At 43.8% G+C, this 17,572-nt stretch overlaps 1 protein-coding gene across 1 annotated transcript in view; it reads right to left on the bottom strand.

Moving 5' to 3' along the window:
- ahcyl2b (adenosylhomocysteinase like 2b) overlaps window positions 1-17,572 on the bottom strand; it is a 32,294-nt gene that overhangs the window by 8,111 nt on the left and 6,611 nt on the right. The window contains exons 2-4 of the mRNA XM_031865558.1: window positions 4,017-4,125; window positions 670-813; window positions 65-165 (exon numbers count right to left, since the gene is read on the bottom strand). Coding sequence (XP_031721418.1) covers window positions 65-165; window positions 670-813; window positions 4,017-4,125 — 354 coding nt within the window. The remainder of the gene's footprint in view (window positions 1-64; window positions 166-669; window positions 814-4,016; window positions 4,126-17,572) is intronic.

Here is a 17,572-nt window from a genome sequence, read left to right as displayed (position 1 = left end):
TGTGTGTGTGTGTGTGTGTGTGTGTGTGTGTGTGTGTGTGTGTGTGTTTTGCATCCCCACTCACGGCAGTCTGGGCAGTGATGTGGGTGCAGCCCACCACCTTGGCACCAGCGAGGGGTTTCTCCCCCTGGGCTCGCTTCCTCAGAGCCATCAGAGCTGGCATCTCTGAGAGAGACACGCAAATGAACATATAAGTGGATAATCAGCTGGGTGGTTAAGGAATTCCCATCATTTAATCCCTCCAGTACTTCATCCCTAATCCATCAACTCATCCAGCTGAAGGAGTTAGTGATGCTAAGGATGTGTGTGTATGTGTGTGTGAGAGGGAGAGAGTGTAGCCTGCAGGGTGTCAGCTGAGGCTCTCTGTATGTTCTGTGGAGTAATTAGGGGATGATGTGAATAATGTGCATTAACATGTTGGTTCTTAAATGGTGTTCTCACTTGTAGTGGCAGGGAACATATGGTCACCCAGCAGTACCACACACACACACCCCCCCACACACGGACACGCACACACAAAATACACTTTGAATGTATTGTGCCCCTCATGTTTGCATTACTGCTGTTACGGTTCAAATCTGTGCTACATTAGGAAGGAAAGTTGGCCACCGACCTGCATCCACTAACTCTTAAGTTCGCCCTTTTTCCTTTTACAGTCGTTTGGTTTACCTTGCTCTGCGATCTCAATCTCTCTGCGGCCAAAGTCGGCCTGTTTGATGTTTTTGATGCAGAAGTCTCCGTTGCCCTTGGAGTTCTTCTGCTGTTTGTCCCGAGGAGACGTCTCATCGTCAGAGCTGTCCGTGTACGACGCCGCTGGAAAAACGAGACGCACACAGACAAACGTATCGTCAGTACGTCTCACACACACATAAAAGTACAATATTTTTGCCACTGCCAACAAAAAGGGATCAACCGGTTCAACAGAGTCTTCAAAAGGCTCAGCAAAACCAGAGGTTTGAGAGGGACCATTCACACTGATAACTTCCATCCGTTCTGGGGATGCAGACATTCTGCGACACCCATCAACCGGGCCTATGACGATGCAGCCTGACAAACAGCAGCTTCAGCGCCACGAAGACAAAACGTCAGCCTCAATGTCAGAGCGTTGACAACCAGCTTATGGATCAGTCTCCTATATCATCCCTTCCTTCACTCTCCCCTGCCTCACCCCCCTTTTGGGGATTCAGTGATAAAATGGGAGCGCTGGTGAAGCGCGCTGGCGTTAAATCCAGCCCCCACCAGTCACCGAAAGCACACTCTGTGACATCAACCTCGCTGATGGCAAAGACGATCAAAAGAGAGAAGACCGCTCTCTGTCGTAGGGACATCTCTAACAAACTAAGATGAGCGATTAAGGGACTGGATGTGATGTTAATGGATGCCTCTAAGCTGCACTGTTGCATCTCAAATCACCACAAAGCAAATCTGTCTCAGTGCAGAGAGGAGAGAAGATGCCCAGGACACTTCCACTCCCCCATATATGCCTCTTCTTTCTCCCATCGGACATGGAGCGTCTGGACAGAAAGAAAGCAACCTGTGAGGCCTGGACGGTTCATAACAGAGTCAAAGGTAAATGTGGAGAAGCAGTTTTCTAGTTTGTGTGCCATCACGTATCTGAAACAATCTTCCAGAAAATAATACGTTTTTGTTAATCAGAGCTTAAAACTTCTCTGTCTTATTCAATCTCATGTTAATCTTCTCTTTTGCTTTGTTTTAATCCTTTTAAATCCTATTTACGTGCATCTCTTGTATATTGCCTGGTTACTTTTACATCTTGTCCGAATGCCTTTATGTTTTATCTGAAGCACTTTGAATATGGCAAAGCAAATGTATTTATATAGACCTGAAAGAGCTGAGAGGTTTCAAAGTGCAGAACAAACACAATGTGCCGTCGGTTTCTACACTGTGAATACAGTGTCTTTTTCCCAAACCAGCAATTTGACTTTGGTAGGCCACAGATTCTGCACCGATTATAAAGCAGCCGAACAAAACCCTCTGCAAAAACTCCAGTCTCTTTCCAATACCCGACTGCAGAGCAAACAAAATACAAATGTGTTTCAACACTGAGAGAAACCTGTCAGAGAGAGGTATCGGTGCACCTCTGGGAGATAGAAACAGTGCGGCAGCATACTTAGTAATAAGATGCCTCCATGTCTGGCACCAGCACTGAGAGGTTCCTGTGCTTAAGGCTGACTCAAGACACAGGTACGGTTCCTCTTGCATAGAGCAGCTACACGATGCCAATATCAGTTCTTTCAAAATGACCATGGACCAGCTCCAGATACCACCGGCTCCCTTGCCAGCACTGTAACAATACCGAAGTCAAAGAACATGCTGTACTGTGCCAGGAGGTGAAAGGCTTTAAAAAGAAAAAGAAGGTAATAATTCACGAGTCCAACGTTTTCTTTTGAAATCCCCCATCCGTACCGACAGGAGGAAAGGGTGGGATGGGGGGGGGGAGAGCAGATCTTAGGGATCATGAGGGCGGATGTACCGATACTTGAAAAGGGAAACTGGGACAAAGCCAAAGACTGTGAAGAAAAAGTCTTCTACATTCACACAGAAGTATTTTTAGACATCAACAAGAGCTAAAAAGGAGAATCTATTTAACGTAATCCACAACTCAAACATAATACTTAATCATTTAAAGTCTCAACCAATACTAGGACTTATTACACATTCACTTCTGTCAAATACAAGTCTGAAATGGGTTGTGCATTAAAGTACTCCATCAATTTAGCTTTGCACTCCATTAACATCGTCGGACTCACTATGTAGTTATAAAAAAAATCAATACAGCATTGCCATATTTGTCAAAACTTGTGCTCACTCCACAGCCACAGATTGTCTTTTTCATTTTCAAACGTCTACTCTTCAGACCCAACCGAGAACTTGAGGCAATTTATCAGACTGTGCAGCACAGTGGAGCCACAGAGGGCTTCATACAACGTGTTCACTGACGCAGTAGTCCTCCCACAACCTGGTAACAGACCATGCTGTCGGACATTGCTTTCCCTTAAAGTGTAATGGGATGACATACAAAACTTTTTACATCTACATATTTAAGAAAATGTTAGAATTGAACAACATAAACAAGTCTTTTCATAACAACATATATATTGTAATTTCCTCTTATTTCCTAACTAAAAACAGATTGTTGTTGAACTTATCACAAGGTGATTCATCTGTATCTGCTATGCTTTGACAGACTTGGACCGCTACCTTAAGAGGAGCACGTAATGAAGATAATCTACAGCAAAGTGGCCTTGGGAAAAGTACTACAAGTGTGTTCGGCGTGTCCTCTGCACTGTGGGAACCATCAGAGGAATAAGAGGCGCTCTTTTGAGGGAATTATGGGAGAAGACAGGGAATCAGCAGAGACGGGGGAGGAAGGAAAAAAAAAAAAAAAAGAGGATTCAAAAAGGGAGAGAATAAGGCTGCACACGTTTCTGGAAATAACCTTAATATTGGCAGCACTGACGCATTTCACTCAATTTATATTTGCTGCTGTTGAGATGTTAAGATAATAATCCACCATAGAAAAAAACCCTATACATGCTAAATAACACAAAAACAGCTCATCTTGTCAGCTGACCCTGGTTAGTGATGCCTGCAAATGTGCCGGTGGGAAGACACAAAATGTTTCATCCTCTCTCAATAGGAGCACTGAATACTCACTAGTTTTTTTAGCGCCCCGTGACCTGACGGGCTCATTACGGCCGTCCACTAATACTGACTGAAAGTCATTAGTCCAGCTGCCTGTCCAGCTGCTTGTCCATCATATTTCGCCACAAGAGGCGACGCCGTCTGAGCCGTACGGATTAATTCGTCATGTTAATGGTGTCAATGGAAGATCTGTGGTCTGCGAACGAGCCCGACACACAGCAGGAAGTCTAAAAGCAGAGCTATCGGGAATGTTTACACGTTGCTTACACGCTGCTTAAAGTTTGAAGGCTAATTTACACATTTCTCTCGCACCACTATCGTCATGAATGGGACTGGGGATTCACTTCTACCTGAGCTGTAGCTGTCTGTGGACGACTGGGAGATGGAGCGGGACAGGGAGCGCCGGCCGATCTTGGAGGGACGTTTGTTGAACTCCTGCTTCTGGTCCGCAAACTGGATCTGCTGGTGGACGGAGAGCACAAAGAGGGGGACAGAGATCAGCACTCGTATAGATTCTGCAAAAGCATTTATTTACATCACAGCAACAGCTTTGTTTTTTGTCATAATGGATTTATTAAAAAGGCGCATGTAAAGTAGCTCTTGCTTCTTGGAAACGACCACCAGGCTTCACGCACAGATACACAGTTCTGGTATAAGCACAAACACACACACTGCACAAAAATGTCCTCTTGTGGGATTAATAAAGTAACTATCTCTATCTATCTATTAAAGAGATAGACGAGAACAGAAGAGACGGAAGAGTCTCTCTGCCGTCGGCATGGCAGGAGACCAGCTCTGAGTTCACTCTGACTTTCAAAAGATAAAAGGAGACAATGGGCCTATTATCAACCGGCGACAAGGCCACACGGCTGACGAAGGTACACCAGTTCATTCTGGGCCTGTGGAATAGGTGGGAGGCGTTCGGCTATTAACTGTAGTCGGGCCACAAACTGACCGGGATTCTATCGCGTCGTTAATCTTTCAGTTATTACAGAGTCAATAGCTTGGTGAATTGTAATTCACGTAATGACAATGTTAGAGTGTGGATAGTTGATTTATTCCTACCATAAACCCAGGGAGAGGGAACAATACATGCTGGTGTGTGTGTGTTTTATGCTGTGAAGCATGAAAACAACTTTGTTTTTTCATCAGTCAACTTGTTGAATGGCGCCCGCGATTCTTTGCAATCGTTCATTCTGTCAAGAGAAATGCATTGGGAAGTGAGAGGTTTTTGCCAATGCCAGTCCTCTGACGGAGGTGGTGAAAAAAAGAAAGAAAAGCTTTCAAGATTTGATAAGAAGGTGACGAACGAGAATCATTCGTCATTCATTTTCCATCCATCATTCTCCTCGTTGAAAAAGACCGTCCTTGAGTGCAAAACAAGATGATATTTTCAGCTTTTTATAAGAGAGAAATTACAAAATTTCTGATATTCAACCACATTGTGTGTATGTGTGCACGTCTGATGCCAAGAAGCTGTGTGTGAGGTGAATTATGAAGTATGCAAGTCCAGAAAGTACTAAAAGTGAAAGTACTCAATGCAGAAAAATGACCTCTTTGACTGTTATGCTCTTATCACATCATTGGATTACTATTACTCATGCACTAGCTTAAAAGCAGGATTTTATTATTGTAGTAGAAGTAATGACAATTTTAAGAGCTGCTGTCCAATCACAAAGAACAACCAGATGTTTTTACTGTTGATGATTTCATTTCTCCATCTTGTGTTTTGCCGAACAGGCATGGAGAGGTCCATTTTGAAACGTTACAATCAACCATATCTCATAAAGACAAGCCAGGAAACAATTTCCTGATACTAAAATTGTAAATATACAATCCAATCAAATGTACTATTTGCTTACTTCCACTATCAGCCAACTGATGGCTATTGAGGTGTTTAGCCATTTCAGCTTCATCCAGAGCCTGATATGCTAACCCTCACCATTCCACAGCACACTGCGTGTCCTTTCTTCTTACCTTTTTCACACAGGGCTCACTGCTTCCCCCATTGTTTTTCTTCTTCAGCATTGCCTCACATGGGTCGGGGTGTGCAGTGGAGTTGCAAGAAGTACGATGCACGTCTGATTAAAAGGCCTTGTGCACCGATAGGACCTCGTCTTTCGGATCATTTCACGGGCTGCGTCTTCCCCCTCTGCCTCTTTTTAGCCTCCGCTTTCCTGCAATCCAGCCCAAACTGGTCCGACCATGTGCCAGCGGACACAATGCAATGAATTGTTTCCCCTTCCTTTCACTTTTTCCTCTCCCTCTCTCCCACCTCTGTATTCTTATTTAATTGTTCAAGAGATCGGGGTCCCTGAAAACCAAAAAGGTAAACTTCAGTCTCTGCTGACAATGTGTGGAAAACTGAATACTAAATGTATTGCTTAAAATCTAGGGTCGGACTCAGTGGAATTGATGAAATGTATCCCAAATTGGAGCACATAAACTTGTTTTCCAAACAACTTTCTATCCAAAAGCTTCTAGAGTCCTTGCCAATGAAACGAAACACACAAATTAAAATCGAGCCATAATACACAAAAGGGAGCAGTAAACCTAAAAAAAAAAACAGACAAGAGTAGCTAGCAGCTCTGTGGGGTTGTACTTCTACGACATGCAAGTGAGAAGATCTTCATCTTCTAAACTGATGCTCCTTGGAAAGGCAATTCACATTTCTACTGCACGACAAAACTAACGTAGGAGTGCAGCCGAAGGCCCCTATAACAGGCTATAATACAGCAATTGGTCTCTTCGGGTTTATGGGATGGAGTTTTAGATGAGGGGCTTTAGGAGCTCAGAGTTGCAGTGGAGGATTGAGGGTCATTTTTGGGGAGCTCAGGAGGAGGGGATACAGGGGCTTATGACACAGGTTAGCTCAGGCTACAGAACAGAGGAAAAATGAAATGCTGGTTTGCTTATTGCTCTCACTCTTTGGGCCTTTCCCAAAGTACTGCTCTGTACATATTACATGCATCTCCACATACATGTGAGAACATGGGATTTGATTTCTTTGCTGCAGCTGGTCCGTGGCAAGCAAAAACTAAATCTCCAAAATGATTAATATTGCACATATTTGGCCGATAGCAGGAACGAGCGATAGAAGAACAAAACATGGTGCCGATCCACTTCTAACGGGCCATACAGTGTTGAAAATCTATATGTTTAAAGTGCTGCAATCAGACTTTTACGATTAATTTCAAGGTAGTGAATGAGCTGATGCTCTTATCCACAGCCACTTACAATAACCCGCCAGCCAAATGCTGGTCAGCTGTTCCTGCAGCTTACGACCCAATCCGAGCCTTTCTGGACCTTTGCATGAAGTGTGTCGTATTATGAGCGGTCACAGGCCGATATGATCCAAAGAAAAGAAAAGATAATTACAAGCATGACTTCCTGGTAACGTGACATGACAGAGCATCACAGAGAGAATTATTATGCATAATGAAAGAAATGAAGAAACTAATGGAGAGTGCAAGACTCTGCTCCTGTACTAGTACACTGTAGATGTACATGACCCAGCAACACTGGCTGCCTGTTTGGAAAAGTCACTATGTGGAGTTCATTCAATCGGTCTAACATTTAGAGAGCAGCTGAGGACAGAAATATTATTATGACTATCAAAAACAAGAAATATTTTGGGCTAAACTTCCACCTCTGTGACACTGATCTTCCACCCTCTAACCTCGCGGTGCACTGCTTTACATTACGGATGGTGGCGGATTAGGAGCTTAATGACATGTGCATAATGAATGTTAACTCGATACTGGGACACATGAGAGACTGCCACCTTCCACTCAACTGTGTGTGTGTGTGTGTGTGTGAGATCGGACTGCAGGGAACCAAGACGTAGAGTTGCTGAAAACGTTTATACTCGTGAAGATCACAGAGGGGATGTGGGATCCTGGGAGTGAAGCCAGATGTAGGCCGTCCCACTGAGGTGGACTGTGATGGTTGGCGAGGACGACTTGGACAGCGTGTTCACGCTTGTTTTTGGCGCTAGTAGCCACAATGCGGACAATAGTTCCTAATGTTGCTCAGCAACTACTGCTAAATGTGTTTCAAACAAGGTGCTACTTTGCCACACACGACCGCTCTAAAGTGCTAAAACAAAAACAAGGAAGTACCCAAGTACTTGCATTTCCTTTTAGTGCGTTTTCATTAAAAAATAAATACACAGACTCAACACTTTGTGTTTCATCTGCTTATCTAACTCGTGATGCAGTTTTGAGTCAGGACAGGGTTAGAGGATCTCTCACTGAACACCACTGGATCTGCGGCACAGGTCAGGAGATCGTCTGGGCCGGCCAGGTGAAACAACAGAGACCCCTCTGGGCGAGAACAGAGGAAAAACAAACAGACACAGATGTACCGGAGCGGCAAATGTGATGAGATATGACACCGCCATTTAGTGCAGCTGCAGCTCACTGAATTCCTCAACTAAAATAATCAGAATTGAATGTAGTTGTAGGTAGGATATAGGGACATATGTAATTACCACTGTGTTGTACTATAGTCATTCATTATCTGTTGATTCACCAGCATCTGGAGTGTTACCAGAGCACATCAGAATGTCACAGACCGAGCACATTTATAAAAGGTTTTTCTGTGTGAAGAACAAGCAAAATTTTAACACATTTTATAAGAAGAACATCTACCTGAAAAACAGCAGGGAGGGGTTCTAAATAAAAGACACAAATATTCCGCTGCAGGCCAGGTTAGAAGCTTGGATTTTGAGGCTTTCTGTTCTAAACAGGAAATCAATGCAAGTCCCCTTTCTCCTCCACAAAGCAGTTTGCGAAAATCGCTCCCAATTTGTCCCAATCAAACAATGGTTTCTCCACAAGAACACTTGCACATATCAAAGTGCAAAATGCCAAGCTCCCTCTGCATTTCAGCTGCACTCAATAAGTCTTTGGCATGACTCCAACGAGGGGGAGAAAAAATTAATGTTTAGCTAAAATGTTTCCACGTCTTTGCGAGCAAAATGAAATCCAGAGGCTCTCAAACCCTCGGAAGATTAGTTTGAGGCTTGGCCAAACATCAGCGGTGAATGACACCTTGAAATATTCCGACAGCGCCTCTGAAATCACGACTATAAGATAGAGGGGACCACAACTTCGGCGGAGCTCAAGCTTGACGTCATCTGTGATGTCGCTGATTGATGAGCCGGCTCTATCAAAACACATTTGTAACTAAAGGCACACAGGCCTGACGTCATACACATTTTCTTTGGCTTGTGTTTAACCAGGGAGGGCTGAACGACCAGCTAAATCTGCCACAAACCCACGCAGTCATACAAACACCTGTGAAATGTGATACGACCGTGAGTTTAGGGTTCAGCATGAGGGCAAATTTATAGTATTTGCTGGTTTTCTTCATCTATGATAGAAAACTGAATATCTCTAGGTTTTGGACTGTTGGTCAGGCAAAACAAGCTATTTGAAAACACTGCACTGGCCTCCGTGGCAATGGGGATGTTAGCTGCAGCCCTATATAGCAGGGGTTGCCAATTGGCGGACCGCAGTCCGAATCCGGACCCAGACGCCGTTGTATCCGGACCCAGGACCTAAAATCGATTTTATTTTGACAGGGTGCTTCTATTTTAACCGGCGCAGCTTTTCCAGCCTTTGTGGCAGTTGTTCAGTGGTGCAGGAAACACACCGACCAATGCGTTGTAAATCACATCACGTGATGCGGCTCAGCCAATCAAATATGGGTATTTTGACAAGTTTCCTGATTCGAGTGAGATGTACACACACCGGGGGAGAGACGAGAGAAGAGAAGGAAGAGCAGGAGAATAATACGTGAGTCAGAGAAGTTAGTTCACATGACGTTCTCCAAAGAGAGAAAAGTGGTCAAAGAGACCACAGTCTTTAACCAAGAATAAACAGACTCTTATAGGTTTATTCCTGACACGGACAGTTTATAACCAGTGTGTCTCACATGTTTAGAGACCAGGACGATTATTTAAAGCGGTAAATGAAGCGCACCACGAGACAAAGCACAACTCTTTTGAGCAAACGTACCCACTCACATCTAAATGAAGTCACAGAAAATAAACCTAAGAGCCCAAAATGATCAGAATCCTAACACATGAATTCACTGACCAACAATGATGTTAACAGAGAGAATAGAGCTGAAACAAGTGGTTTAATAACCACAGATAAAGATCATGCACAAACATTTCTCTTTTTAGAAGATGAGAAAAATATAATATTGTGGCTGTTTTTATTGACATCACTTCACACCTGAATGAACTGAATTTAAAGCTGCACGACAATTCAGTGAAATTAATTTTTCTAAAATGAATTACTTTATTTTAAGATGCACATTTTTGAAAAGATTTCTGTTATGTCAGTTATTTTTTAATCCAGCTCTTATTTTACTTGAAATGAGAAGAACATTTATTTATGTATTATTTATAATCCATCCAGTTAAATTTGAAAAGTGAGAATAATAATTGTTAAAATATAATTGATGTGTACTTTCTTTATTTGATTTGACAGTTGTTGACTACACAGAGACGTTACTACTACTAGACTTCTTGAATATAGATATATATGGCACTAAATAGCGCAAGTTAGATATTATTGTAATGTTCCGGACCTTTGCCCGAGGAGATTTTCTCAATCTGGACCTTTTGGAATTTTAATTGAATACCCCTGCTATATAGGATAACAGGGAATGAGTTAATAATTAATTGTGCACTATTCATCATTCTAGATTCTCTTTGTTTTTCCCTTGTGTTAGGATTCTTCCTCCCCTGCGATGCATGCTTTCAGCCAAATGTTTCACGTAAAAAGAATGCTTCATCGTGAGGTTGAAATCTTGTTGTGACACCATGCTGCATGCGTGTGTGGTCAGCTGTATCTGTAGGGATGCAAGCGGGTATGCGACGCTGACGACATACAGCCGTGTCTTCACAGCTGTATCGTCTGCAGGACGTCCCACGTGAAAATATCCTCCTTCAAGTTTCTACAGAGGTCCTGAACATTGTAGTTTCTCAAAATAAAAGTACATAACCCCACAAACATTAAAAATACATTTTCACATCCCTGTATATGAGCTTTTTCTTTGCTTACACAGCTTTTTTTCCTTCTTTAAGTCGATCCGTACCAGAAGACATTCATCATGTACCGGCCACACCTGTGTCGGAAGGAACCCGATGCTAATCAATCACAATGGGGTCATGGGACGGAGACCCCCGCAGAAACCAAACACTGGGCCTCTTGAGCCGTCAGCTGGGCCGGAGGTTCTCTCTCAAGCCCCGCACACGGAAACATGTCACTCCTGAGATATGGTTGCAAAATCACCGTTTTCGCAGCCGGTTATGACAATTATTATTCGAACGATCCTCAAAACAACAACGGCTACCTCTTAAAACTGCCCGTACATATACTACAGCTATGTTTACAGAGTTGAGAAACTCATTTGCTGCGATGCACACGGACTCTGCACACTGCCCTTGAATCGTTCTGCTCCCCACAATCCACCTTCAACTGGTCAACAATGCCACGAGGCTCAATTATGTTTTCCTGCGGCTTCCATGTTTCTGATTCATTCCTTTGTTTACATCCCGCTCTGTGCTCCGTTCTGTTTATCTCGTCCATGCTTGGGGGCTGAGGTTTTGGTGCTTGCATGACAATACAAAGCAGAGGCCCGAAGAGACAAGACTCTTCGGGCTCGTTCGTCAGCTAATCCATCTGGTGCCAAGTGTCATTGTGTAAACAGACCCTCAAATTGCACTGACATACGAACATTTGTGTGCAGTGTCATATTCTACAGCAGTTTGAATTTTGGAGCGATAGCTCCCCAGCATGTCTCCGGAGAAGAGTGTGTGAGGAGGCAGAGTGTCAATAGAACGAGGACGAAAGAAGACGAGCTCCTTCTCACAGTAATCATATTTCAAAAACGCTCCCACGAACAGCCTTTCAAGCTGTAGGACATCCATAATTACTGGCCTAAATGACACAACGTCCCCATCAACTTAGACTGCTGTCTTTCTGTTCCTTCACCTCAAAGAGCTGCCACAGACCATTGAAGGCCACGTCATTCAAACCCCCCTTCCATTCCCAACCAAAGAGCCGAGACAAACTCAATGTGAGAAACCGGTGTTTGCCTTTGTGTCAGAGATGCTGAGACCCCATGTGCAGTTTAATGGAGCCTCGTCTGACTGTCTTCTGGTTGTGTGCGTGTTTCCCTGATTGAGAAAAATCTGCCAGCAGCTGTGATCCTTCTATTGTGGCAGTGACGCCCGTTTCTATTTAACTCGGTATAAATGAACAAGAACAATGAGAGGATGCTATGTAAAGTAAGGTTGTTAGGACGCTGATATTCACAGTACTACCAGTAACAGCACAAAGACGTTTAGAGGGGTCAGTTTAAACACCGTGACACATTTTAAAAGCTATTAACATTCAGTAGGAATTACAGGACCGTGAGGGTGCTGTGACTCACTATTAAGGATTGATGTTTCTCAGCTTTGCGTGTCCCAAAATGAGTTTTAAATGAGTTGCAGAACAGCTGCTCCCTGTAGACATTTTAGATTGTCATTTGGTGACTTAACACTTCAGTCAACATCATTCATTCAGTCAGCCGGCGTGTCTATCTGAATCAGTAAAGAGACGTGCACTTGAAGCAAACTATGCCGGGCCAGCGGAGAGCTGTGGCGCAGGTTCTTTGTGAGGAAGCCCAAAGGGAGAGAAGGGAAGGAAGTGTTCTCCATCAGGCCCGTTGGGAAGCTGGCTGTTTATACCTCCTCCCTGCTGCTCCCCTCCGGGGAACCCAGCCTCCATTGCTGGCAACACAACCTGAGCTCCAACCGAAGAGCACAAACACACCGGATCAGTATATGTGACGCCATTAAAACACAGCGATTACTGGGAAATTACATTAATATTCAAGTATTCTCTGGTCATATCAATGCACAAGAAAAAAAAGAGTGCTGAACAAGATGCACAAGCCCTTTATCAAGACTGAATACAATAGTCAAGTGCATTGGACCAAAACACAATGTAACAGTGACCCGTTTCAAAGTCCCCAGTTTGAATGTTAACTGAAAACTGGAATTGCTACTGCACAACGTCAAGTGTTGTGTCAACACATGCTCCGTTGTGGGAAGCTAGCACTGACCGGGAACTCTCACATTACCAGACAGACACAAAGTCTATATCGGTTATGGGAGGATGATTCTGTTGGCAACAAATAGTATGCTTTCCATCCAGATAAACAGGGCTGGATAGTGGCCCAATAGTGAGAGCGCGTTCGGCAATTACCATTTTAACGTGTCTGTCAGAGTCCCAGGTACACAAACTTTGCAGCCACAGCCAACTTTCACTACCATACGGCCAGCAGTTGTATTCAATGTCTTTCCATATCGTCCATGTGATGATGGCAGTAGAAAAGCTGTTGATGGCTAAACAAAGTTAAAATGAGGCAGGCAAGATGAGCCAGGCTAAAGGGCAGGGAGGGGTACTCTCAAACCAAGTGCCAATGGGCTTTTAAAAGCTTTCTGTTTGGATGTGGTCGGCCAAAAGACCCAGAAAAGTGAGAGTGATGGTGGCATTAAAATAAATAAAAAAAGACTGCAGGGAGAGGGAACTAAGAACGTGCACAATAAATGGTTTAATGCTATAAACAAATGTCTGGAAACATCCTCAAAGATAAATCCAAAAAGTGATTCTGCCAGGCTGTCCCAAATCTGGGAGTAATTTAGGAAAAAATACAAACCTACAAGTCTAAGAAGCTTCTGAAAGAGAGGTAAAGAGAATAAGAGGCCTGTATGCCAAGAAGTGTGAAATCCAAATGGAAATGAACATAAAAAACTATGCATCCGAAATTAAAATCAAACAAATCTTGACTTTTAGTCCCTTAACAGCTCAAGCTCCAAAAAGATACTACATTTCCCATAATGCGACTTATTCGTTTATTTCATTAGGCACGAACGACTTTTACAAAAACATGGCAGGCGTTATCAATATATCATGTTGGAATGAAACTCTTATTCACATGTACTCAGAGGCGTGTTAGCAGTCACAAGTAAACAAGTGTTTAGTCCTCGGGCACAAATAAATAGTAAATTATTATTATCGTTTAATTATCGGACGAGTAGTGCAAAGAATCCATTGGTAGTAAAAAGCAGTCAAGACACCTTGATGGAAAAACTAAAATAGACGGTAGCCTGTTTTACTTCTTCTGTCTTTCTACCACCACACCACAGACAGACACACACACACAAACAGTCTCGCCTTTTTCACAGCTGCCCTATCTCCCCAATTGTAGCTAGATCAAACACAAAGCCCAGCCAGCCAGGGATTCGACGTCCTCTGATTCAACTCGCACTACGTCGATCTCCGGGGATGAAAAAAAGTACGGCCTGTACTGTACGCTGCCTTAAACAAGGAAAAAATCGTTCTGCTTTTTGTTATCTCTTATCCTCTTTTTGATTGGCACCCTTTAACAGCAGGGTCAAACATTTAAATGACACCTTCACAGTTTGTTGTGACAGTGTCATCTCGCTGACAGGTTTCCTAGTCTTGACGGATCACACTGCGGTTGATCACATCGGCTGACGAGCCGTTACTGTCAGGTATAGGACAGTCTGTCACACCCAAGGCCATGCTGCACATGTATGACCACGATCTTTGTTGCATGAATTCAATTTCGTTTCTGTTATTTTAATGCGTTTACTGGACGGATTGAAAACCATCACTGCAGTTTCAACACACCTCTGCTGCTGTGCGGTAGGTTATCATTTAACAGCTCGCCACAGGTTTCCTCACAGTCCAGTAAATCAAACCAGCCAGCAGGGGGGCAATGTGCATGCTTTGTCCCCCTTTGTTCACCTTTTGTCCGAGTAACGTCCACTCTTTGCGCGTCACTGGCACTTTGAGTCACAAGTCAAGTTACTGTCTAACACATTACAAAACACATGCAAGCACTTTGCTTTCTCAATGAGAACCTGCTCGGTCAGATCGAAATTAGAAGCCACAGCAGCGAGGAAAAAACACTGAGAAAGTGCGTGTTAAGATTTCACATCGGCTGGAAACAATTGCTCCCGGAAAAAGCCGGCGGCAGAGACCAGGTCCTCGAGTTAAAACCACAGGAAAGACCAGACACGTTGCTGGACAGGCACAAAAACAGAGAGAGGCCTGGCTTTTAGTGGACATGCAAGTCAAAGCAGAGCTCAGCCCACAGACATCTTCACATGTGCAGATTACTAATGTATGCCCGTCCCTGCATGCCTCTTTGTAGCGTTCACAAGTACAGATGGGAGATGTGAGCCAGCTGTTATGACCTCGACAGACCATTTCCATACTGGGGTCAATATGGTCGGTGGGTCCCACTTACTGCACTACTTGTGCAGACGATCGGACAAAGTGTTTTCATGCAACATATGAGATACAACAGGCTTCTAGCAAGTCTGTGTGCACAGTGAGAGACGAGGAATAAAAAAGGAGCGTGAGGACGAGAAAGATCCTGAAAGGGAAGGCGGCTGCTCCGATCGTGGCTGAATTACCCTCCACCCATCCAATAGGAGAGACTTTCTGGCCACTCTGACCAATAGAAGGAAAAGGAGGAAGCAGCTAGTGTGAGGTGGTGTGTGTGCGCATCAGACCGCAGCATGCTGCCCCCGAGGCTGGCTGTGATGTAAGAATGGGCCCGGATGATTTATATACAAGGACAAGTGCTCATAATGGCACACATAGACGCACACACTCACGAGTCACACACACCCATTACCGTGCATTCACTTGGCAGTTATTGAGTCCACACGCAATTACCAGTGGCCTAACACGTGCCCCCATGAACAACACATATAGCCAGAGGCTTAGTGCCAACACAGGGCCTCACTACACTCAGTGCAGCCACCGCAGGACATCCTCTGCTCTCCTTCTCTGAACCCTACACACAGCGTCAGCATATACAATGTGGAGGAACACACGGATACATTATACAGATGAAGTGCCTGCTGCTTGACACACTGGTGGCCATGTTTAACAAAGTCCAGTTATGGGAAGAATAGAGCTGCACAATTTGTTGTGTTATAATTGCACTCTTGATTTATTTCTTAAATCAATTAGAATCATAAAACTAATAAACTCTGATAATGCGAACATGCGGCTGTTTTTCCACATGTGAATGCAGAATCGGTTTATAGAGATTAGGTCTAAGCAACTGCTACGGCCCTGAGTAATCACAGTGCTGCTGTGAACTATGGAAAGTATGCAGGGCCATCCGCACTGAACACCGCCGGCTGGAACAATCCTTCTGATACGGTCCGATAGTCACCGTAAAAGCCAGCGACACTGATACTAGGGGAGAGCAAGCAATAAACGACGGGGCTTAGTGACAGATTAAACCCTACCTGTTTCTTAACGGGGGGGGGGGGGCAGCGAACACACTCTGGGCTTCCCGGAACATTCCTTTCCATTCATATCTGCCACAGAGTGGAGGAAGAGTGCCAAGACTGCAGGCGTCACATGTCATTCGAGGACAAATTAAAGACCTCGGCAGGTCGACGGTTTCAAATCGTTCAATTTTCTCTGTCCCCCTGAGACATCGTTGATAAATTGTGGCTCTTTGAACATTTAAGTTTCATTGTATTTGCGACTATGTCAGTTGCAGTTTTATGGTCCGTCCCATACAAAAGGCCCATAAAAATTCCTACCAATTATCTAATCTAACTGTACATCTCACTCCCTCACAAGCACACTTCAGTTGTGTAACAGGGTCTTGTTGCCCATGCGGACCAGACTAGGGCACAGTTTGGAGGCCCAAGGCTAAATGATTAGCTTTAATATTGATCAGATTGTTTAAAAATCTATTATTTCTTTCCAACACTATTTGGCTCTCAAATCTGAGAGCAAACAAATAAAGGAAAACGGTTGATACTTGATCCAATCCGATAAACAATGCCGAGGCTATTACGTGAATTAAACAGCGAGCTGTATCTACAGTATACATCCATCCACTCAAACATTCATCCATCCGTGCATGCTTTTTGTTTTATTGGTCACTTCTGAATACCACTACAGCTCTGGATAGTCAAATCCTTTCACTGAATTGAAGAACAAACTGATTGTTAATGTCAGTCATTAAGCTAAATGAAACCTTCCATTAGCTTGAAAGCTAAATCAAAACACCTTAGGATTGAACAGCAACAAAAGTCTTAAAATTGAAGTGGTCCGTTTCTGGAATTGCATGTTTGTTTGTTTTTCTTCCCTCCTCTTGAATTGCCATAAGTATCTCTCCCTTTCCCTTTGGGGAAAGTATAATTCCATCAAAGGCACACAGACGGGGGGTGATGCTGGTCTATTTTTGAATAAACCCGTTATGGGGTCAATGATCTATGTTTAATTATGAGTGTGAAGCAATTCTTCAGTGATTAGGCCGGATTTGGATTTCTTCTTTATCCTCTTGACCCACTGGATGCTGGCAAAAGAAATTAAATATTTCGCAATGTGAAGAAATGAAATGTTTAAAGCAGCTCAAATGACTATGTGTAATATGAAAGCTGTCACTCGTAGTGATGAACCCGCAGATAATTATTACCGGACTCTCCAAGGGCTCTACCGGGACGTTTTAAAGTCATTGCTGGTTTTGTTTTCCTGCGTCTTTATCTTTCCCTTATCTGCATCGTTTCAAGCTGCCGAAAGTTTTCGGCAGAAGTGCTGTGCTAAACATGCTGTATGCTACCCGCCCAGCACCAGACAGCAGACTGGATGTAAAAGTGTACATACAAGGCTGAATGCGTGTCTGCATTTCCAGGCCCAAAGATGTTCCGGATATAAACAGCTCTCTCCTCTCTCTGCCAGGGCTGGGTGGTTTAGCCTGACTAATAGGAAGCAGGGGCAGACTGATGTGTGTGTGTGTGTGTGTGTGTGTGTGTGTGTGTGTGTGTGTGTGT

Source organism: Anarrhichthys ocellatus, unplaced genomic scaffold, assembly GCF_004355925.1.
Source record: "Anarrhichthys ocellatus isolate YVR2014 unplaced genomic scaffold, GSC_Weel_1.0 scaffold33, whole genome shotgun sequence".
Lineage (NCBI taxonomy): Eukaryota > Metazoa > Chordata > Actinopteri > Perciformes > Anarhichadidae > Anarrhichthys > Anarrhichthys ocellatus.
The sequence above is the reverse complement of the archived record's forward strand: the minus strand, read 5'-3'. Positions and strand labels throughout refer to the sequence as shown.